The sequence below is a fragment of the Lucilia cuprina genome, chromosome 3 (genome assembly GCF_022045245.1).
Source record: "Lucilia cuprina isolate Lc7/37 chromosome 3, ASM2204524v1, whole genome shotgun sequence".
NCBI lineage: Eukaryota > Metazoa > Arthropoda > Insecta > Diptera > Calliphoridae > Lucilia > Lucilia cuprina.
This window is the reverse complement of record NC_060951.1, coordinates 32,999,660-33,023,561: the sequence shown is the minus strand read 5'-3', so window position 1 is coordinate 33,023,561 and position 23,902 is coordinate 32,999,660. Positions and strand designations below refer to the sequence as shown.

Below are 23,902 nucleotides of genomic sequence, written 5' to 3'. Positions count from 1 at the left end.
AAATTTTATTTAAAAATCTTTTAAACTGTTTAATACTTTAATAATTATTATGAAAAAAAACATTTCTTAATTTTCTCTTATTTTTATTATTGCCCTTAAAACAACAATGTTTTTTTTAGCTAAATGTTAAACTATAATTATAAACATAAAAAAAATATTAAAAAAAATTTATTAAAATTAAAAAAAATATTAATTAATTTATAAAAAAAAATTATTAATAAAAACAAGAAATTATAGTTTTTAGTTTTCATTTATTGTTTTTAAGTTTAAAAGAAAATACCTACACTAATTAATTAAATAATTAATAGCTATAATAATAAATAATTAATTAATTATTATAATTATAATTATTATTTTGCTGAAAACTGAAGTGTGTGTTTAAAGAGAGAGAAAAAAATGTTATACAAAATAAATATGTAATGAGAAATCAATAAAAAATATTTAAAAACAAACATTTTACACAAAATCTTAAACATTTATGGAGGGTTAAGTAGTGGAACAAAAGTAGAACCCATTGATTAACATTAAATTTAAACAACTAAAAGATAAACTAAATAATTGTCCAAATTACAAATTATGAAAAGTTTAACAAGCCATTGAGTATGGTAAGTTTAGCTTTTTTCACATACAACACTTTACACCTTACAACAGTTATATACTGTTTGTTACAAACAATAACCTCTATTGGAAAAGTCTGGCAACATTAATGCAAAATGTAACAACTTATTGCAAATAATTCAACAAAACTTAAGCTTAAATTCACTTGTAAACATGTAATTTTTGAATTATTGCAATCGAAAACAACACTTAAAACACTCTGGCAACACTGGTTAAATAATTTTTCATAAACTGTTTACCATAAAATAACATCACTCGTTTCAGCTAAAAAGTTGTGAACAAACTTGCTATGTTAACTTTGATTTCAAAGAAAATTACACTAATCTAGTATTTTTGAAAACTCTGGCAACACTGGCACTCTAAGTTTTATATAAACAAATAATTTCAATAAAAACCTAACAAATGACATTAGTTTTACACGAAACGGTTTAAAACTTTCAAAGTTATAGCAAAATAAAAAAAATTAAACAAAATTATAATAAATTTCATAAATCTGGCAACATTAGCAAAATAATTTCACATAAAACAAGTAGTAAAAAAAATAACCTAACGATAGACTCTAATTTTAAGCCAAACGGATCAATACTTACAAAGTTATAAGCATATAAAGATATGTATAAAAATATAGTAAATTTTTGAAAATCTGGCAATATTGGTGAAATAAATTTTATACAACATGCAGCTTAAATCAATACCTTTCAATTGACACCAAATTCATAACAATCATAAAAGTACTTTTAAAGTAATAGCCTTTTAAAGAAATATAACACTATAATAATAAAATTTTAAATGTCTGGCAACACTGGTAAAATAATTTTTACTAAAACAACTAGACCTAATTATAAGCTAACGAATGACTCTACCTTCACTTAATTCGCTTAAGTATTTTAAAAGTTATAGCAATTTATAAAATCCTTAAAATTGGACAATTTTCCAAAACACGACAACCCTGTTAACACATTCGTACAGCGCCATCTATTGATGGGGTACATGGTTTTTCTGCAAAGCAAAAACACATACCTATTTTCAAACGATAATAACTCGAAAACTACTGAACCGATTTCAATAAACCTTATGCGGACTTGCAGGGGGCGTATTGTAGATTCATAAAAATTATATTGCCAGAGTTGCCACCCTGCTAAAAATTACTAAAAACCAATTTTAATTTTAAAAACGTTATAACAACAAAACTATTGAGCCGATTTTTATGAACTTTGCATAGACTTGTGGAGGATATAGTGAAAATGGCAAAAAAATGATTTGCCAGTGTTGCCACCATATTAAAAGTGTCAAAAATTAGTTTGAAAGAAAAAATGATTTAACTTCACAAATACTGACCCAATTTTGATAAATTTGGTATGAACTTGTAGAGGATAATTTTTAGATTATGAAAATTTATTTTGACAGAGTTACCACCTACTTAAAAGTGGCAAAATTTAAGTAACTTTTTTCAAAACATTACAACACCAAATCTACTAAACGGATTTCACTGAATATGGTTTTGATCTGTAGGGAATATAATTACGATTGTAATCATATCATTTGCCAGAGTTGCCACCTTGCTAACATTGACAAAAATTTAATATAATTATTTTGTAATTTTATTATGAAAAAATAAAATTGGCAACTCCGTCAAAGTAAGTTTTTATAATCAACAATATGTCAAGCACTAGTCCTTATGTTTATTAATCAAATTTGGTTCATTAATTTTGTGTTGTAAAATGAAGGCAAATTATTGTACTTTTTTGCCCCACTTTTAATAAGGTGGCAACTCTAAAAAGATAATTTTTTAGAATCTAGAATTTGTCATCTACAATTTCGTATCAAGTTTATCAAAATATCTGCAATAATTTGGGTTTTATAGCGTTTTTTCTTTTGCATTTAGTTTTCCCTACTTTTAGCTAGGTGGCAACTCTGGAAAAATAAATTTTATAATATTTAATATATCTCTTATAATTATATGCAAATTTTAACGATATTGATTAAGTGGTTTCAGAGTTATAACGTTTTTAGTTCGTTGTAATTAGTTTTAGACACTTTTAACAAGGTGGCAACTCTGGTAATATAAATTTTCTGAATCCTGAATTTGACCTCTACAAATTCATATACATTTTATTCAAATCGGTTTAGTAGTTTCTGAGTTATAACGTTTTGAAAATTAGTGTCTGTGGGACAAAATTTTTCACTTTGCAAAAAAACCATGTACCCAACCAATAGATGGCGCTGACTCGATGCTGTGGCAGGGCTGTCGTGTTTTGGAAAATAGGTCAATTTTAGGGATTTTTAAAATTGCTATAACTTTGGATGTACTCTATCAAATTGAGTGAAACTAGTGTCAATCATTAGGTTGCAATTATGCCTATAGATTTTATAAAAAATTATTTTACCAGGGTTGCCAAACTGTTTGAAATTTCCTATTCTTTAGTGAGGTGACTTAAAAATGCTATATTTCAAAAAGTACTTCCACGATTTGAATGAAATTAGTGCCAATCGATAGTTGTATAATTGAGCTTCTTATTTGTGAAAAACTTATTTAACCTGTGTTGCCAGATTTTTAGAATTCGCTTTATTTTCGTAACAAGTTTTGACTAATTACAACTTTAGTAGTACTCAACCATTTTTAATAAAACTAAACACAATCTTTAGATTATTATTTCCTCTGTATAATATTATAAAATTTATTTCAAAAGTGTTGCCAGATTTCTGAATTTTGGTTATTATATAAAACATATTTTCAACTGTTATAACTTCGAAAGTACATAGCCTTTTTTAGTGCAAATGGAGTCAATCGCTAGATTATTATTTCAACTATATGCTGTTGGAAAATGTATGTTGCTAGTGTTGCCAGATTTGTGTAATTTATTTTTAACACATCTTCACTAGCTATCACTTCCTCAGTACTTAAACATTTTAGATGAAACCTTTATGAGGTGGCTTTTTAATGTTTTATCTCTAAAAATACTGTCACGATTTTAATGAAATTAGTAACAATCTATAGCTTTATAACTGAGCTACTTGTTGGTGGAAAACTTATTTCACCTGTGTTGCCAGATTTTTAGAAATCCCTTTATTTTCATAACATGTTTTGACAAGTTATAACTTCAATAGTACTCAACCATTTTTAATAAAACTGAACATAGTCGTTAGACTATTATTTCCTCTGTATAATATTGTAAAATTTATTTCAAAAGTGTTGCCAGATTTTTGAATTTTGTTTAATATTTAAAACATATTTTGACTTGTTATAACTTCGAAAGTACTTAGCCGTTTTTAATGTAACTGGAACCAATCGCTAGATTATTGTTTCTACTATAAGCTGTTGAAATTTTTGTTTCACTAGGGTTGCCAGATTTTTGTAGTTTATAACTTCTAATTATTCAATCAGTTTAAGTGAAACTTTTTTAAGGCTGACTTTATCTCAAAAAGTACTGTCTGGATTTTAATGAAATTAGTTCCAATTGATAGTTATATAATTGAGCTACTTGTTTGTGGAAAACTTATTGTACCTAAGTTGCCAGATTTTTAGTATTTGCTTTATTTTCACAACATATTTTGACTAGTTGTAACTTCAATAGTACTTCACTATTTTTTGTATAAACTCATTGAATCATTGAATTACAATTTCTACTTTATAATGTTGGAAATATTATTTTAAAAGTGTTGCCAGATTTTTGAATTTTGTGTAATATTTAAAATCTATTTTAACTTGTTGTAACTTTGAAAGTACTTAGCCGTTTTTAGTTTTACTGGAGTCATTCGCTAGATTATGATTTCTTAAATATGCTGTTGGAAATTTTACTAGGGTTGCCAGATTTTTGTAATTTATATAAAACACAGTTTTACTAGCTATAACTTCCAAAGTACTTAAACATTTTAACTAAAACTGGGGTCAATTACTAGATTAACACTATATTGTTGGACATTTTTTTCACCAGTGTTGCCACCTTTTTATATATTTTCTTATATTACTTTAAAACTTTCTACAAAGATTTATTTTTCATAAAATTGGTGTCGATTAACTATTATTGTATGAAAAAAATTTTGATCAGTGTTGCCATATTTTCCAAATTTATTATTTTATGTTATATAAACAAAAATCTATATCATTAACATAAAAGCTCAAAAATCATTAACGCACAAAGAAAATGATAATAATTCATACAATTTGCAAACCAAATTATAACAATTAGACAATGATATGATAATAAAAAAAATTATACAAAAATCTTTAAACAACAATATTATTAAAATCATAAATAAAAGAGATTATATTAATAGCAATTTATTGAGTTTTAATAAAATTGAAAATAATAACGAAATTATAAGCAAAATATATAACATACTTTTTAGAGCTTGAATAAATTAAAAGAAATACAAACAGCCCAAATGTATGTATGTTTGTGTAATAATTAAACATAAATAAATTAGAAAGGCAGCATTTTAAAAGACTGTAAACATTAAAAAAATAAAATTTAAATAAAATATTCAAAATTAAAAATAAAAAAAAATTATTCAGCAATAAAGGTTAGAAAAAATAGCATTAAGAAAGACAAAAATTATTCGCATAAAATCAGCGTCATTATAAATAAAAATTAACTTATATTAAATGTTGTTAAGTGTTCAATGAAATAAACAATTAAACAAAAAGAAAAGAAACATCTCTCAAACATATCAAATCATTTTAAACGAAACGAAGATATAAAAGAATATGAATTGTTGATGTTTTTAAAACAAATTTAAAGAATTATTAAAAAATGTATATAAATCATGAAATATTTATTCAAATCTACTTGTATATGTGTCAATTTATCTATGTAAAAAAAACTAAAGTGTTCAAGGATGTTAAGAAATAAAACATAAATTATGATATATATTTAGCTTAATGAAGGTTTCTTTTACTTTACTTCCCTCCTTTGAAACAAAAAAAAGTTAAAAAAAAGTAAACTTTTCGATGTGTTTAATTATTTATTCAAATATATTTGGCAAACATATTTACATATACAAATCAAATGACTGGATTTTAAAGAATTTTAGAAAAACATTAAATATTTACACATAAAAAACTCTCTTACAAAATAATCAAGAAATTTGAACAATTTTAGTAACGGCTCTAAAAGAAGCTTAAAAAAGAAAACTTAAATTAAATGTTATTGCGTGATGGAACAAAAAATATCTATATCTAAAAAAAAATTAAATTATTAAATTGAAATATTGAATGTTAAAGAAATGTTAATGGTAGTTATAAGAAAAGTAATAGGTTATATTGGAATATTCATAAAATACTCTACAACACTATAACATATATTCCAAAATAATACGTTTCGAGAAGAAAATCTTTATAATTATTAGATTTCCTTGGGCTCACCTTCGACTGAAGATATAAGTAATTTCAGTTTTTATCTTTATAAAACGGTCCTAGGACCTTTCAAAAATTTGTGTGTTGTAGAGTAAGTTAATATATTAAGACAATGTACAATGTATTATTTAAAAATATTTTAATTTTAAACATGTATTAGATTTTTCTTTCAAAGTGACATTATAATGTAGTTTTTCATAAGTTTCGTTAATTGTGTTAATAAAGTGAATAAAAATCCAAAGAAAATTTTAAACTATTGTTCTAAAATAAACATTTTTTACCTTTTTGATTTGCAAATGATAAGAAATATTTTAAAATAACAAATTTTTGAAGACAAATTTATTTCCATATAAACTACATGGCAACCCGGGTAAGCAAAACTCCCAACAAAAAAACTTAGACATGTAATATTTATAGCATTTTAAATAAATCGCAATGAAAAATTACTTTTATTCCTAACTCAGTAAAAAGTAACACAGTGGCAACTCTGGCAAAACAATTTTTAAAACAATTCAATTTATTCGTACCACTTTAATATCAACTTGTATAAAATTATTGTGTTATAATGTTCATTTATGTTTTACTAAGTTTTCGTCTTGTTTTACAAGCTGGCAACACTGTCAGTATAAAATGTCAAATTCCGGATTAAACTCTTAACAAGACCATTTAAAGTTGAGCAAAATTGTTAGAGTAGATTTAAACTATAAAATAGTTTAATTTTAAACTTTGTTCTAACTTTGCCAACACTGGCAACACTGTCAGAATAAAATTTCTAAATCTTGTATAGTCCTTACAAGTCCATGTAAAGTTCCACTTAATTGGTTCAGTAGTTTTTGTGTTATAACATTTTTTTTTAATTACTGCTTTTTTGCACTTTTAACAAGTTGGAAACTCTGGCAAATTTATTTTTTCAAAACTTGAACATATCCTCTAAAAAATCTCTAAAATGTAGAATGAAATCGATGAAGTAGTTTTTGGGTTTTAACGTTTTCTTAAGTTGTACTTAGTTTTCATCACTTTCAATAAGCTGGCAACACTGGTAAATAAAAATTTCTAAATCTTAAATATACTCCCTATACGAACATGTAAAGTTCAATTAAATTGTTACGGTCGGTTTGGTGTTATAACATTTTTATCTCAACACTCCGATTTTTGCTTTTCTTCAAGGTGGCAACTCTGGCAAAATAAATTTTTGGAATCTTGAATAAAGCCTATACAAAAGCTTAGAATGCTGATTGAAATCGGTAAAATATTTTTTGTGTTATAACGCTTTTTCCATTGTACTTAATTTTTTGCTATTTTTAACAAGATGGCAACACTGAATATTTTTTTTTAAATTTTCAGTATATTCCCAACAAAACTAGACAAACTTCTTAAAAATAGATTAAGCAGTTTTTGTGTTATAACATTGTGAACATAAAAATAGTTTTTTTGAACTTTAAACAAGTTGGCAACACTGGCTAAATAAATTTTTAAAAATCTTCAATATGCCCCCTTCACGACCACATAAAGTTCATTGAAATTGGTTTAGTAGTTTTTGAGTTATAACCATTTGAAAATAGGTATCTGTTTTTGCTTTGCAAAAGTGCCATACATCCCATCAATAGATGGCGCTGTATCGATATATTAACAGGGTTGTCGTGTTTTGGAAAATTGGTAGATTTAAGGGATTTTTAAAATTGCTATAACTTTGTTATTATTTCATTTAATTCAGTAAAACTAGTGTCAATCGTTAGGTTGTTATTTAAGCTATTGATTTTATTAAAAATTATTTTAGCAGGGTTGCCGCTTTTGCGTAAATATTACATTATTATTTAATTTGTTTAAAATTGTTATTACTCTTAAAGTACTAAACTGATTCCAATGAAATTAAAGTCAAACGAAAGCTGAGAATTTAAACTACAATTTTGTTGAACATTTATTTTATCAATATTGCCAGATTTTCGAAATTTGGTAAACTTTTATACATTGTTTTTCTGCAAAACGAAATATTGCTGACAACGGATCTTTTTTTCAATAGGATATAAAATAAAAACTACTAAATCGATTTATAACAAATTGGTATGGTTTTATAAGAATCATATTCAAGAATTTAAAAATATATTTTTCCAGTGTAGCCACCTTATGAAAAATGGCGAAAAATGGAGTTTTTATTTTCCAAAATTTATAACTCCAAAACTATTGAATCAATTTCCATGAACTTTATATGACTTTTAAGGGGAAATATTAAAGATTAAGAATAATTAATAAACCAGAGTTGCCCACTTTATAAAAAGTGGAAAAAAGTTGAATACAACTAAAAGCTATTTTCAAAAGGTTATAACTCAAAAACAAATGAACTAATTTGGTTTAATTTGTATGCGACATATTAAAGATTAGGCGACATATTAAAGATTAGGAAAATTTATTTTGCTAGAGTTGCCACCTTGCTAAAAAAAGGACATAACATAAAAACAAACAACTATTTTTAAAATGATAATATCATAATATATTATGATATGAACATGTCATATGAACATGTAAAGATGTTTAGAAATATAAAAATTTATATTGCCAGATTTGCCACCTTATAAAAAGTGCTTAAAAAATATGCACAACATATGACTACTTTTCTAAAACAAAAATTACTAAACCAATTACGAAAAACTTTCTTGCGATGAAAAGGGAATGTAATTAAGATTCTAAAACAATGTTTTTACAGAGTTGCCACCCTTTTAAATGTAAATAAAAGTACCTAGATGGAAATAGTTAATCAACTCAATCAATATTTTAAAGTTTTATAGACAATATATTGAAATAATTAAACATTTACTTTGCCAGAGTTGCCAGCTTGCAAATTTTATTATAAAACGGGGAAATATATGTATATTAGTATTTCCATTGTATTTTCACTTATTTTATAATTAATTTTGAAAAATTAGTATTACACACATTTAAAGAAATCTTATTTTTTGCGTAGATTCAAAAACCGATTACTTTTTAAAGATAAAAGTTTATATTTTATGAATACAATTACTTTTTGAATTAGTTTTATTTTAAATTAGTTAGTTAATATATATACATGTATAATTGTATTTATAAATTTTACTTTTCATTTTTAAACTTAAAGAAATTTAAAATTAATAATAAAAATAAACTTTAAAAAAGTGTTCAATGTTTGAAAAAAAAAGAATTGAAAATAATGAATTCATTGCAATTTGAATTAGAATGAGTATGAAATTATTAAAAAACTATTAAAATATTAATGAATTTTCCAATTTTTTTAAAATTTACAAAGTTTTGTAAATAGTCAATACCCAACAAACAAATTTGGTTTAAATGCTTAAAGTTTTATGTTTAAACTTATATACTTACTTTAATTTATAAAAAATGCTTTTAATTTTTATTTAAAACCAATTTTATTATACTTTTTATTTCAGAAATTTTTATTTGATTTCATTTTTTTTTTGTTTTCTTAAGAATTTCTTTTATATTCTATTACATTTCTTTTATATAATTTTTATTAATATCATAATTGTTTTGTTATACCATTTAAGTCAAAGCTATTTTTTTAAAAAATAAATATATATTTTCAAAATTTTAGAAAAATATATGAAAGCTTAATATGTAAAAACTTAATTAAAAAAAATCATATATTTTTCAACAAAAGATCAGTGTACTTTTTTAAAGGAAATGCGCCGAATCCATAACTGATTTTATAATGCCACAATCTCATTACAGTTTTCGAGATATCGAGTCCTATTGTTTGACATGCCTTATGTTTTTAGTTATATTTTTAAACATTGCAAAAGAGCGAAAAACATTTATTTCTAAAATTTGTTTTAACTTCTGAAATGTTAAATCTTAATAATGCCACAATCTCATTACAGTTTTGGAGATATCGAGTCCTAAAGTTTGACATGCCTTATGTTTTTAGTCATATTTTTTAAACGTTGCAAAAGAGTGAAAACATTTATTTCTAAAATTTGTTTTATCTTCTCAAATGTTAAATCTTAATAATACCACAATCTCATTAAAGTTTTCGAGATATCGAGTCCTAAAGTTTGACATGCCTTATGTTTTTAGTCATATTTTTAAAACGTTGCAAAACGGCGAAAAAACATTTATTTCTAAAATTTGTTTTATCTTCTGAAATGTTAAATCTTAATAATACCACAATCTTATTATTGTTTTCGAGATATCGTGTCCTAATGTTTGACATGCCTTATGTTTTTAGTCATATTTTTGAGACGTTGCAAAAGCGCGAAGAAACATTTATTTGTAAAATCTGTTTTATCTGCTGAAATGTTAAATCTTAATAATACCACAATTTCATTACAGTTTTCGAGATATCAAGTCCTTAATTTAAACATGCCTTATGTTTTAGTCATATTTTAAAAACGTTGAAAAAGCGCAAAGAAACATTTATTTGTAAAATCTGTTATATCTTCCGAAATATTAAATCTTTCTACTTTCAAATAATGTCTAAAGCTTTGTTATATATTCCTTCTTCGAGAATTTTTTACTTAAAACCTACTCAGTATTAACTAATTTTACGAAATTATCAACACCCACTGTACTCATACTCCTTCCTTTTCCACAATCTCAGACACACGAGTGAAAAATCAACTACGGAAATGCAAAATGTTCACATATGTTAAGACAACGCGCAATGCGTTTTCAGACAAAAAACGTATTGAAATCATAAATCGAAAATAAACATAATTTATGTCAACGTAAAGAACGAAAACAACACAATCGTATAACACTTTCGTTAATCTATTTTTATTTAATATTCACCAAAAATAAAATTAAAAAAAATAAAAACAAAACAAAACAAATTCATGGCGTCTAGCATGAAGGAAAACACACGAGAAAGAGAATAATTATTTATGTGTTTCGTACAAAAAAAAAAAACAATTTTGATTTATTAAAAACGATAAAACACACTAAATAATAAATCCATCAGTTAGTTGTGTGGACCACGTGTAGTGCGAAAGTTTTCAAAATAATATATTCCGTGCGAGTAAAAATATTGAAAATTTAAATAAATTTTAAATTTATTCTGCACTTTCGAAATCGGATTTAAAAAAAATATTTAAATAAAAATGTAAAAAAATATTAAAATTAACAAAAAAGCTAAAATTTCCAAAAAAAAAAATTTAAATAATTTTAAAAATTTCGAAATCAAGTAAAAATTTATATAAATGAAAACTTGGAAATATTAACAAAAAAAAAAAATTAAATAATTATAAAAATTAAACAATAAATTTCAATTTCAAGTTAAAAAATTTAAAAAAAAAACTAAAATTTTCTTCTTCAAAATTTTCTTCTTTTCAAAATTTTTAATTGAATTTTAACATCGTGAGAGTTAAAATTACATTTAAAACAAAAATTTAACTTAAATATTTTGAAAAAGTATTGAAAAAAATTACAAAAATATAACAAAAGAAAAATATTAAATATGAATATCGAGATAGATCAGATATTTTCAGAAAACCCAGTATGGAATAACATAGACCTATTATGGATCAAGCTTTATAGAATTTAATTGAACATTAATAAGAAAAACGTTAAAAACTAATTTTATTATTAAATTTTATAAAAAGTCTTTTGATTTCGATCAGACGCTGATCCCACGGGGGAAAAAGAAAAAATTTCACCTGCCCCCAAAATCAGAAATTTTTTATACAAAATATATAAAAAAGGAAAAAACAAAAGTTCCTCACCAAACACTCGAGCAAAATCCGCGGTTAATTTCGATTCAGATTTTCGAATAAGCTTTGCATGGGGGCTATGAGCATTTATTCCTTCCACTATACTTGCTGTAGAGTATACAAAGTAACAATTTCGTTTCATAGTCTTGAATTTATTTAATATTTTTTTTTTTCTTGGACTACCACTCAGGGGATGACCTCTACTCATGCAGTGCATTGTGCTGAAACTAGGAAAATAGGTTGCGGGAGGGACAGTGCGGCATAGGAATGAATTTTAACTGTAATGTGTTGTGCGTTCCACTGGTCAATCAACCACAAATGGGTGTGTTCTTGAAGACAATCGTGTGCTACGTAGAAATATACATGTTTCGCGAAAGAGTTCCCTAATTTCAGAGGAACACATTCCATTATAGTATCGATAGAACAGTGAAATACACCCCACATTGCGACGGTGCTCCAGTGAATCAATAGAGTTGGCTACCCTACTGTCTTTAATAAGTACCTTCGCCCTCTCTTGTACGCGGTCGAGTAGCTCCAAAATAGACTTCGAAGCTTCGGCCCATACAAGGGAATTGTTTTTTTTTCGATTGGATATGAGTGGTGTAAATAATGAGAAGATCAGATGGAGTGAAGTATGTCTTACACCGTTTCAAAAAACCGATACACTTGAATGCTTCTTTCGACATTTGGAAGATATGTTTAGTCCATCGGACAGCTCACTGTATTTGCATGTCCTGAACTTCTGATTCCTTAATATTTACAACACCCATAAATATAGATGGACTAACATTATGTGTCATACGTTTATGTATTAAAAAACAACATTGAGTCCTGCGGGCGTTAAAAACGACTCTGTTTAGAGATCTTTATTAAGGTGTGATTAAACGATTCATTTATATTGCGCCTCATTGCCCCAATCTCTAGAGGGCTTGGTCTATATTTCAATGAATAGGAATGGCAGATATTGCTGTCATCGGCAAAAAGAGTAGACAGCGTTGGAAGTTTGACGTAGAAGGTCATTTATGAAGTTAAGAAATATGGTAGGAGAAAGAAAGAAGCCTTGCGGTACCCCTGAATTATTTTTGAACTCGTTTGATGAGATCCCATTTATAATAACTCGTATAGTGCGATTACTGAGAAATTTCGAAATAATTCGAAGAAGTTATTACCGATACCAAGAGATATCTCACTAGTATATAACTCATTCAATGAACTAGCGGCCCAGAGTCAGAGAGTCCAATGTATTTTCCATATAAATATCGGAAAAGTTCTCCTCGCCTCTTCAAACTTTATCAATTAGGGACCTGTTCGACACATTTGTTAAATTATAGAAAATATAGTAGATCAGATTAATTTAATACCTATCTGTGACAATGGAGATATCGGTCTTTTTGATCATGTCAGAAATAAAGCTGAAATACTTAAGCATTGAAGTCAAGATCGTTTTAGTACAAAAATTAGAAAACTTTAGATAATGTATAGGTCGATCTAAACAAAATCGTTTTGTACTTAACTTTCGAAAATATTATGGTTGAGCTTTCAAAATTAGTTCTTATCCTAAGACTTTGAGATCTTTATATTGAGAACGGGATAAGTCCTTTTATTTCTAGATCGAAACATGTAGTAGAAATAAACTTTTTTCTAGAAAGATCTATATAAAGTATTAAGAACTATGATGCATTTTAAAATACATTTAACAATCTGTCTAATATATCTGATAACTCATAATAAAACTGATGGCCGACCAATACAAGAGATAACGGAAACAAGAAATCCACCAGAAACTCAAATACCAGCCGGTAAGATTTATTTTAGCGAAATTTTTACGATTTAATAAAATAATGATTTCTTATAAAAAAATAATAAATTAAAATTAAGAAACCGAGTTTCTAAATCGGCCCCTAGGTATAAGTACAACTTATATAATCTCTATTATACTTTAGGTTTCTCACAAGCCACAAATGAAGAACTAAAACCCAGCGAAATTCAGAAGGCGGTATGCACTGTAACCTCAGGCGATGTACGGGCCAGTGCTGAGGCCTTTACAACCAGAGAACTGAAAGGAGTTTGTGGTTCTACAGAAATGTTAAAATCATTTCATAATTTAGAACAAAAATTAGGACAAGAATTGCAAAATATACAAAAACTAATACAAGATCTACACCGTCAATTTGTAACCAAAGGAAGAGAAGAACAAACTCTTAGCGAAAGATCCCCAGAACCGGTAACATCAGCTGGTATTGTTAGCATTAATATGAATACAACACCAGTTCCAGCCTTTAAATTTCAACCTATACCAAATAGTGAAAATAAACCACAGAAAACCAATGAAATAAGTAAAAATTATTATCAGTTGCCCAAGTTAAAATCTTTACCAACACAAGATCAGAATAAGGCCACCACTATAAGGGATCAGGAGGCTAAAAAATACAATAATAATACCCTCATCACAAATAAAAATGTTAAGGTTTATAGCTATTACTGGAGAATGGAGAATTTTACACAGAATATTAAAACTGGCAATAGTTTAACTATGGAAAGTCCCATATTTTCCATAAGAGGTAAGGGTTTTGATACTTTTCCTTTATAAAATATTTAACTTATCAAATTGCTATAAAAATCATAGGCAAAGCTTTGAAAATTAAGGCTTTCTTTCAACATTTGCATCGTGATTTTCTTTATTTACAACTGGAGGATTGCTCTTCATCGCCCCAGTTGGGTCTGGGCAATAGTATCATTTTAGATACGGGTGCTATATTTAAGGAAATCAATAGTGACAATTTTAAATATAAAATGTCTATATTGGATCAGGTATTTTTTGTTAAATTTAATAGAAATTTTTTTATTTTAAATTTATTTCCTTATAGAGTAAGAAACGTTCCTCGGATTTGGTTTCCCAAGAATTTGATAATCATGATAGCGGTTTTCTAATACCAAATAGTGCCTTAATCGATAGTCCTTTTATTAAGGATGATTCTTTGTTAATACAATTATTTTTGTATTTATAATTAATTGAAATTTTCTACAAAATAAATAAACAAAGTGTCTTAAAAAAAGTGATTTGATCTGAATTAAAGAATTTTCCAAAGTCCTTTTTAAAATTCTTAAAACTTCAAGACTAAAGAATAGATTAAACTATAGTCTAGTTAATAGATATTAAACTATCCAATTTTATAGACAAATAAGACTTTAGTTCGAGAAATGCTATAAACAAGACTCAGTTTGGACTATAGAAAACTTTCTAGTCCGAACTTTAGATAAAACTATAGACTGGACTGTAGACATGGACTGTATTTTGGACTGTAAATATGGCTATATTCTGGATTATAGACAAGTCTATATTCTTGTCTATAGTCAAAACTAAACACTTGTCTATATTCTGGACTAAAGACAAGTCTATATTCTGGACTATAGACAAGACTATATTCTGGACTATAGACAAGTCTATATTCTAGACTATAGACAAGTCTATATTCTGGACTAAAGACAAGTCTATATTCTGGACTATAGACAAGTCAATAGTCCGGACTATAGACAAGTCAATAGTCTGGACTATAGACAAGTCAATAGTCTGGACTATAGACAAGTCAATAGTCTGGACTATAGACAAATCTATAATCTAGACTTTAGACAAGTCTATAGTCTAGACTATAGACAAGTCAATAGTCTGGACTATAGACAAGTCTATAGTGTGGACTATAGACAAGTCTATAGTCTGGACTATAGACAAGTCTATAGTCTGGACTATAGACAAGTTTATAGTCTGGAGTATAGACAAGTCTATAGTCTGGACTATAGACAAGTCTGCAATCTGGGCAATAGACATTTCTATAGTCTGAACTGTAGACAAGTCTATAGTCTGAATTGTAGACAAGTCTATAGTCTGAACTATAGACAAGTCTGTAATCTGGATAATAGACATGTCTATAGTCTGACCTGTAGACAAGTCTATAGTCTGAATTGTTGACAAGTCTATAGTCTGAATATGTCTATAGCCTGAATTGTAGACAAGTTTATAGTCTGGATTATAGACAAGTCTATAATCTGGACTATAGGCAAGTCTGTAATCTGGACTATAGGCAAGTCTGTAATCTGGACAATAAACACGCTATAGTCTGAACTGTAGACAATTTTATAATCTGGCCTATAGAAAAGTCTATAGTCTGGATTATAGAAAAGTCAATAGTCTGGACTATAGACAAGAATAGTCTGGAGTATAGACAAGTCTGAACCATAAAAGTCTATTGTCTGGAGTAATGAAACGTCTATAGATAATGCTATAATCTGGACGATATACACGACTAAAGTCTAAGGTATAGTCAAGACTAAAGTGTAGATTATGTACCAGATTATAGGCAAGACTATAATATGGGTTATAGCCAAGAGTATGGACTAATTCTGGACAATTGACAAAACTAAATTCTTAAATTTCAAAATAATAAAAAAATTTCAAACATATTAAACTTTCATAAATTTTTATAAGATTTTTTTTTTTTTTTTTTGTATAAAAATTAATTTAATAAAGTTTCCAAATATATAAATTTTAAAAAAGTAAATAATTTTTTCTTTCTTCAAAATAATATCAGATTATTTTTGTTAATATTTATGTATTAATTTCTTTAATTTAAAGTTAATAAAATTTTCAAATAATCAGGTAACAAATATAAAAATTACAAATTACATTTTTCATAAATATTGAGGCAATTTTGTTTTTTATTTATTTTTATTGATTTTTTTCAATTTTGTTTAATTTGTGTTTTTATTTATTCTGTTATTATATTATTAAATATGTTTTTATTTTTTTTCGAAAATATTTTTAATTAAATAAATATTAATAATTAAATATAAATATTGAATTGAATAATAAATATATAATATATATGTTATTTATGTTTATAATAAATTATTGCGCAAGCTTACATCACATTTTTAAATAAAATTTAGGTTTATTTTTTTGTTTGTTTTTGTTTTATTATATTTCGAGGAAATTAAGTATTTCTTTTAAATAAATTTGTATTGTATTAAAATTTAAAATAAATTTCAGAATCAAACCCGTTAATTTATGATTTAATATCAGATCAGTATTATAATGTCTTCACTTTAATTGTGGTAGGTTAGACATAAAAATGACATGAGAACTATATTTAATCTTAGTTTAAACCTATGGTTAATATTTCAATAACTTAACAGGTCTTTATCGTTAAAATCAATTTGATTTTAGAGTTTTTTTTTTAAATAATTGAGAATAGTGAAAGTGAAACGATTTATAATAATGTTATTTTTTGTCGCTTTTGTCTATGGACCAGCCTTTTGTCATGTCTATGGTCTATTCTCTTGACTAGTCTATGAACAGATCTAGGGAATAGACTACTGTATAGTAAATACACTATTGACTAGTCTATAGACTACTTTATCAACTAAACTATAGACTAGTCTATAAACTAGTTTATTAAATAATCTGTAGTTAGTCTATAGACTAGGCTATTGACTATATTTTAAAATAGTCTATGGACTAGCCTATTATATAGGATGTGGACTAACTTATTGAATAGTCTATAGACTAGGTTATTGACTAGGATATGGGCTTGCTAATTGACTAGTTTATGAATCAATATAATGAGCTATTGACTAATCTATAAACTAGTCTATTTACTAGTATACTGACTAGTATATTGAACGATCTGTGGTAAGCCTATAAACTAGTATGTGATTAGTGTGTGGACAAGCTTATTGACTAGTCTATAGACCAATCTGACATTGACTGATTAGTCTATTTACAGTTGGCAAGTCTATAAACTAGTGTGTAATTAGCCGATTAATTAGTCTGTGACTATTCTATGGACTTGCTTATTGACTAATCTATGGATCAATTCATGGTCTATGGACTAGTCTATACTATTGACTAGTATATGAAAAACTATATATACTAGTCTATGAAATAGGCTACTGACTAGTCTATGGAATTGTCTATTGATTAGTCTATGAATTGGTCTACTGACTAGTCTATGGACTAGCCCATTGACTAGTCTATGAACTAACCTATTGAGTAGTCTATGGACTAGCTTATTGACTATACTGTTGACCTATTGACTAAACTATGGACTAGTCTATGGACTAACCTATAGACCAATCAAAAGATAAACCTATAGACTAGACTATGAACTAGCCTATTGAATAGTATATAGACTAGCTTATTGATTGGACTAGCCATTTGACTAATCTTTGGACTGAACTATATACTAGCCTATGGACTAACCTATAGACTATTCAAAAAATTAGTCTATGGATAAGCTAGTCTATGAACTAGATTTTTGATTGATCTATAGACTAGTCTATTGATTACACTACAGACCAGTCCTTTGAGTAGTCTATGAACTAATCTCTTTCTTAGTTTATTGATTAGTCTATGGACTAGTTCATTGACTAGTCTATTGATTACACTACAGACTAGTCCTTTGACTAGTCTATGAACTAGTCTCTTGCTTAATATATTGATTAGTCTATGGACTAGTTTACTGACTAGCCTATAGAATAGTCTTTTAACTAGTTTGTGAACTGTCATAACTATGGATTAGTCTATGGACTTGTCTCATTGACTAGTCAAACAGAAATAGAAGATAGTATTCAATTGAACTCTCATTACATTTTCTCTTCTCAATTATGTAGAAAACTCTCTTTGTTAAAAAAAACTTTAAATAAAATTGAATTTTTCTTTAAAATGTATAAGCACATTTTTGTATCTCTTTATCCCATGTATTTTTTTATCTAGTATTTTTGATGATATCAAGGAGTAGTATTAAGGTTTCTTAAGATGTATAATAAAGTTTTTTTTGCTTTATTTTTTTTTATGTTAAGTATTAATGTTAAATATATATATATATCTGGGTAATTGAACTTGTTTTGCGTTATTTTATCCATTAAGTTTTAATATTTAAGTTTATATAGTCAGACTTTAAGAAAAAATTAAAAAGCTTTATATAAAAATTTAAACGTAAATAGAAAAAAAAAGCTTGAGAATTCTTAAACATTTTTATGAAAAAATAAAAAAAATCAAGTCTTTCTTTAAAGGTAGTTAAAGAGAATTTTGTTTTTTTTTTAAATAAAATTTTATTTTATAAAGATAAAGATTTTATTTAGTATATAAATAAAAAAAGGTTTTAGTTTTCTTTAAATAACGGCAGGATTTTTATAGCAAGTGTTTTTTTTTTAGTTTTCTTTTTTAAAATTTTAATAAGACTTTATTAATCAATTGTTTTCTTTTTAAATGCAATTTGAATGGAATGATTTGTTTTCTTTTTTTAATTTATAGTTTTTTTTTCGAAATTTGTTTGGAAATGTATAAGTAACTGGTATTTTTTAGCAAGTTTTTTTTTAGTACTACATAGAATAAAATACTAAACTAAACTACATATTCATCATAACAAGATTTTTGAAAAAGATAAATAAATACAAAACTACAATGTTTTCAAATTAAAATATAAAGAAAATTTAATTTTGTTTTATAAACCTTTAACTAGGTTTTATTAATCCCATTGTATTTATTTAAAAATTAAGGGTTTTTTCATTAAGTCCAATTAGTTTAAAGAAAATTTTCACGAAAAACTTAATTTTGAAAACATTGCAGTTTATTTTTATCATCTTTTCAAGAGTAACTATGGACCATAAAATTATTTTCTTTTGTTATTGATTTATTTTTTTTTTTTTATTCTATTCCAAATTCACTACATCTGAAGTAATTCTCAGGAAGTAATTTTCATGTTCTTTCTAGGAAGTTAATATAGAATACAACTAATTTGACTTAAATAATTTTAACACAAATATATAATTTACACGCATTTATCAAAAAACAAGTAAGAGTTCTATATTCAACTGTGCCGAATCTTATATACCCTTCACCATGATGTGTTAACAAAACAGTCATTACGAATTTTATTACAAAAAAATCAAAAAAATACCAATTGTAGCCCATTTTATACGATCTAAATTAATCCAGGCTTAACTTCATACATCTAGATTCAATATTATAGAAATTTTTAAAAGTACCTTTTGAAGAACGAAAAAGTACCAAAAACTTCCCTTTTATGGATTCCCACTTAATCCAGGCTTTACATAATGTTTCTAGGTTCAAGATTATAGCAAATTCAAAAAGTACCTTTTGTAGAATGAAAAAGTACCAAAAAGTCCCCTTTTATGTGTTCTAGCCTAATCCTGGCTCAACATACTTAACTTCATGTTTCTAAGTTCAATATTATAGAAAATTCAAAAAGTTCCTTTTGTAAAACGAAAAAGTACCAAAAAGTCCCCCTTTTTTTTGTTTCATACTCAGTCAAGGTCCTACATGCTAAATTTCATGTTTCTAGGTGCAATATTATAGAAAATTCAAAAAGTACATTTTGTAGAACGAAAAAGTACCAAAAAAGTCCCCCTTTATAGGTTCTTACCCAGTCAATGTCCTACATGCTAATTTCATGTTTCTAGGTTCAATATTATAGAAAATTCAAAAAGTACCTTTTGTAGAACGAAAAAGTACCAAAAAGTCCCCTTACATGTGTTCTCCAATAGAATTATTGAAAATTTGGATCTCCCAAATATCTGCGGTCTCCTGAAAACTGATTTCAACAGACAGACAGACGGACATGGCTAAATCGACTCCGCTATCTATAAGGATCCAGAATATATACATTATTGGATCGGAAAATTATATTATATAAATTACAAACGGAATGACAAACTTATATATACCCTTCTCACGAAGGTGAAAAGGGTATAATTATAGTAAAACAAATATACTTTCAATTTTAAACAAAATTGAATTCTTTTCGCTTCTTTGGAAGTCAATAAACATCACTTCCACAGAAGGTAAACAAATTCACTTAGTGCTACTTTTGAAGTGGTATTAAATGTTATTCTTTTGGAAGTACATTATTGAATTTTTGCTAGGGTGTTCAACATGAAAATAATTTTCACACAAACTTCTCTTAAATAGTGAAATCTGTCAAATTTCCTTTTCATTTTTAAGTTTAAATTGCAAATCAAGGTTTTGTTGAAAAAATATAAAAATATATATAGTAAATAAATAAAATCATATACTGGCAAAATTGAATAGAAATCAAACTACTAGTTCAACATTTAAACACTACCACTAGGTTAAGGTTAAATACTACAATCTAAAAAAAAACTATTCAAATAAATAATAAAAATATAAAAAAATAAATAAAATTTCTGAAAAAATTACAGCTACACACATATAGTTATGATTTTAAATTTATATATATAAATAAAGGACATTTTTAAAATATCACGTTCTTTTTTTTTCTTCACATAACGAAACTCTAACGTTTATAATTCATTAAACAACAGATTTTTTATGAATGTTGTGAATGAAAGATAAATTAAAAGCCAAATTTTGTAACAAGAATTATTAATAGTTTTCTTTCATTTTGTAAGTTTTTTTTTTCATTCTAAATTTAATAACCACTCACTTACTTACTCGATACCAAAAGTATTTGTTTCTTCGACAGCCAATAGTAATTTTTCATAGAGTAATTCCGGTGTAGGATATGGTGGTAAATCTAAACGATTAAAACAGGTATGAGCTCTGGGCAAAGCATTCGGTTTACCCCATTTTTCAATGCAAAATCTCCGGGGTCCGGTGGAACCCCTGAGGGCTGAGAAACCCTCATAGGGTATACTAGAGGTGCCGGTGACAAACTGCAAGAGACGTAATCGCTGTTCATTGGTAAATTTTTCGATAACTTGCCAAAACCATATGATAACCTGATGATTATCATGATAACCGGAACGATATTCGGTGTTTAGACGCCAATCGTTAATATCGATTTCAGCCGTACCAGCTATAACCAATTCCAATTCACGGGCATCGAATACCGAAACTAAACGAGAATCAACAACTTCATAGAAGCCACGTACTAATGATTCCGTTTGTTCTTGCACACCCCTCTCCAAACGCCATTTAATCATGCGTTCGAGATATTCTTTTTTATTCTTCTCATTGACAATTATATTTTTGCCACCCGGCTTAAGTTCTCTCTCCACCACACGACCCAATAGCTCTTCTGTTACACAGAATGTTAAGCCCAAGTCTATGCCGGTTCCAATGTCATTATCACGTATCCATTGTAATGACTGATGAAATTCATTGTCTAATGATTCTAAATCACTTAAAGCTACGGGAAGTCTTAATAAAGCTTTATAAAATGGCCTCGTGAAAAATGCATCCAATAGATATTGATGGACTAAGGCCAGGCCTAAAACACGACCACTAAAACGGAACCAATCGTGACAGTTATCAACGAAGGCCGATAATGGTGAAACTTGTACGGTGTAAGTATCATTGGCGGAATATTCAAACAGTCCATAGTAGGGATTGAATAGTTCTCGCGATAATAAAAAGAAAAATTCTCTGGAAATAAAACAAAAAGAAAAAACAAATAATATTTAAAATTAAATTTTTAATTAGAATGTTTATAAAAAAAACTTAAAAGCTACTCACCTAGATGGTCCTCCATAATCGAGACCCTCTTCGGTGTCCCATAAGACGGCCAAACGGCCTCTTTGTAAGTCTTTTTTATTGGCTGACATAATACGACGAAATGCATCTTCCAGCAAATGTGTACGACGTATTTGTAATCTATTTATATGAAAAATGTTTATTAAATTTTCTATGAATAATGTCACCTTTTAACTCACTTTAATTTATGTGGTCCTTGACCATAACCCTTGGACTCCAATTTTCTATAGAAACATCTTAATTTGGCTTCGAAATCACGTCGAAATGGTGGTGGTGCACGCTGTAGCATGCGTGAATTCAAAATGGGTGAACCCTGAGGACTGCGTTCTTCTATGGGCACATAGCTCATAATTTCTTGTTCGAAAAGACTAAAAATATATATAATAAGAAAGAAAAATTATTAAATAGAAACAAATCAGTAAAAATTTTATTAATACAACTAATCGTCTTCTTCAACGTAACTGAGAAACGTGAGAAACTCGATTTATCCAACTATAGTCTAGACTCTAGAGGATTTTTATTTACTCTCTTGTTTTACATATTATTCAATAAAATATTTATTTCAACATTAAGGAAAATGAACTCATTGTTATGTTATAATTGTAATATTTTTCAAACGAGTTTTGTCATTATTTTGTTGAGGATAAATAAGTATTAATGTGGATAGCGCCATGACACATCATGCGATTGTTTTTTTATTTAAAATATTATTATTCAAGGACTGTAAAATATACGATCATTAACATAAAATGTTTTTATTTATAAAAGTTTATGTGAAATAGTCAGTCAAATGATGGCATATTGTTTGAGGCAAAATGTACATGAAAGTTGATTGTATGTAGAGCAAACTTTGAAATGACTTGAATCAGATTGGAAACTTGATGACTTAAAAAACAATCTATAGTCTAGTTTATTCTGTAGTCTAGTCTATATTCTACTCTATATTCTAGTCTATAGTCTAGTCTATAGACTAGTCTATAGTCTAGTCTATAGTCTAGTCTATTGTATAGTCTGTAGTCTAGTCTATAATCTAGTCTATAGTCTAGTTTATAGGTCAGTCTAGTCTATAGTCTAGTTTATTCTGTAGTCTAGTCTATAGTCTAGTATATATTCTAGTCTATAGTCTAGTATATATTCTAGTCTATAGTCTAGTCTATAGTCTAGTCTATAGTCTAGTCTATAGTGTAGCCTATAGTGTAGTCTATAGTCTAGTCTATAGTCTAGTCTATAGTGTAGTCTATAGTGTAGTCTATAGTGTAGTCTATAGTGTAGTCTATAGTGTAGTCTATAGTGTAGTCTATAGTGTAGTCTATAGTGTAGTCTATAGTGTAGTCTATAGTGTAGTCTATAGTGTAGTCTATAGTGTAGTCTATAGTGTAGTCTATAGTGTAGTCTATAGTCTAGTCTATAGTGTAGTCTATAGTGTAGTCTATAGTGTAGTCTATAGTGTAGTCTATAGTGTAGTCTATAGTGTAGTCTATAGTGTAGTCTATAGTCTAGTCTATAGTGTCGTCTATAGTCTAGTCTATAGTGTAGTCTATAGTGTAGTCTATAGTCTAGTCTATAGTCTAGTCTATAGTCTAGTCTATAGTGTAGTCTATAGTCTAGTCTATAGTCTATTCTATAGTATAGTCTATAGTCTAGTCTATAGTCTAGTCTATAGTCTAGTCTATAGTCTAGTCTATAGTCTAGTCTATAGTC

At 27.0% G+C, this 23,902-nt stretch overlaps 2 protein-coding genes across 3 annotated transcripts in view; one reads left to right on the top strand and one right to left on the bottom strand.

Moving 5' to 3' along the window:
• The first annotated feature begins 10,538 nt into the window (after nucleotides 1–10,538).
• LOC111681650 lies at nucleotides 10,539–15,097 on the top strand. 2 transcript variants are annotated; one of them, XM_046946276.1, is made up of 5 exons: nucleotides 10,539–11,063; nucleotides 13,316–13,469; nucleotides 13,614–14,231; nucleotides 14,297–14,481; nucleotides 14,538–15,097. In XM_046946276.1, the coding sequence occupies exons 2-5, from the start codon at nucleotides 13,343–13,345 to the stop codon at nucleotides 14,676–14,678; spliced, it is 1,071 nt and encodes a 356-aa protein (XP_046802232.1). In that variant the 5' UTR covers nucleotides 10,539–11,063; nucleotides 13,316–13,342; the 3' UTR covers nucleotides 14,679–15,097. The 2 variants fall into 2 exon arrangements, with proteins under 2 accessions (XP_046802232.1, XP_046802233.1); XM_046946277.1 differs by lacking the exon at nucleotides 10,539–11,063 and adding an exon at nucleotides 11,112–11,144.
• Nucleotides 15,098–21,136: 6,039 nt separating this feature from the next.
• LOC111681638 (E3 ubiquitin-protein ligase HECW2) overlaps nucleotides 21,137–23,902 on the bottom strand; it is a 28,305-nt gene continuing 25,539 nt past the window's right edge. Inside the window, exons 4-6 of the mRNA XM_023443514.2 lie at nucleotides 22,381–22,569; nucleotides 22,184–22,321; nucleotides 21,137–22,093 (exon numbers count right to left, since the gene is read on the bottom strand). Coding sequence (XP_023299282.2) covers nucleotides 21,157–22,093; nucleotides 22,184–22,321; nucleotides 22,381–22,569 — 1,264 coding nt within the window. The 3' untranslated portion in view covers nucleotides 21,137–21,156. The remainder of the gene's footprint in view (nucleotides 22,094–22,183; nucleotides 22,322–22,380; nucleotides 22,570–23,902) is intronic.

Excerpts from the sequence above, each read along its gene's own strand:
- LOC111681650 (XM_046946276.1), top strand. The coding sequence starts at position 13,343 with ATGATGCATTTTAAAATACATTTAACAATCTGTCTAATATATCTGATA. Across the intron at positions 13,470-13,613 it reads AGAAACTCAAATACCAGCCG|GTTTCTCACAAGCCACAAAT; the intron begins GTAAGATTTATT and ends ATTATACTTTAG. Across the intron at positions 14,482-14,537 it reads AAATGTCTATATTGGATCAG|AGTAAGAAACGTTCCTCGGA; the intron begins GTATTTTTTGTT and ends ATTTCCTTATAG.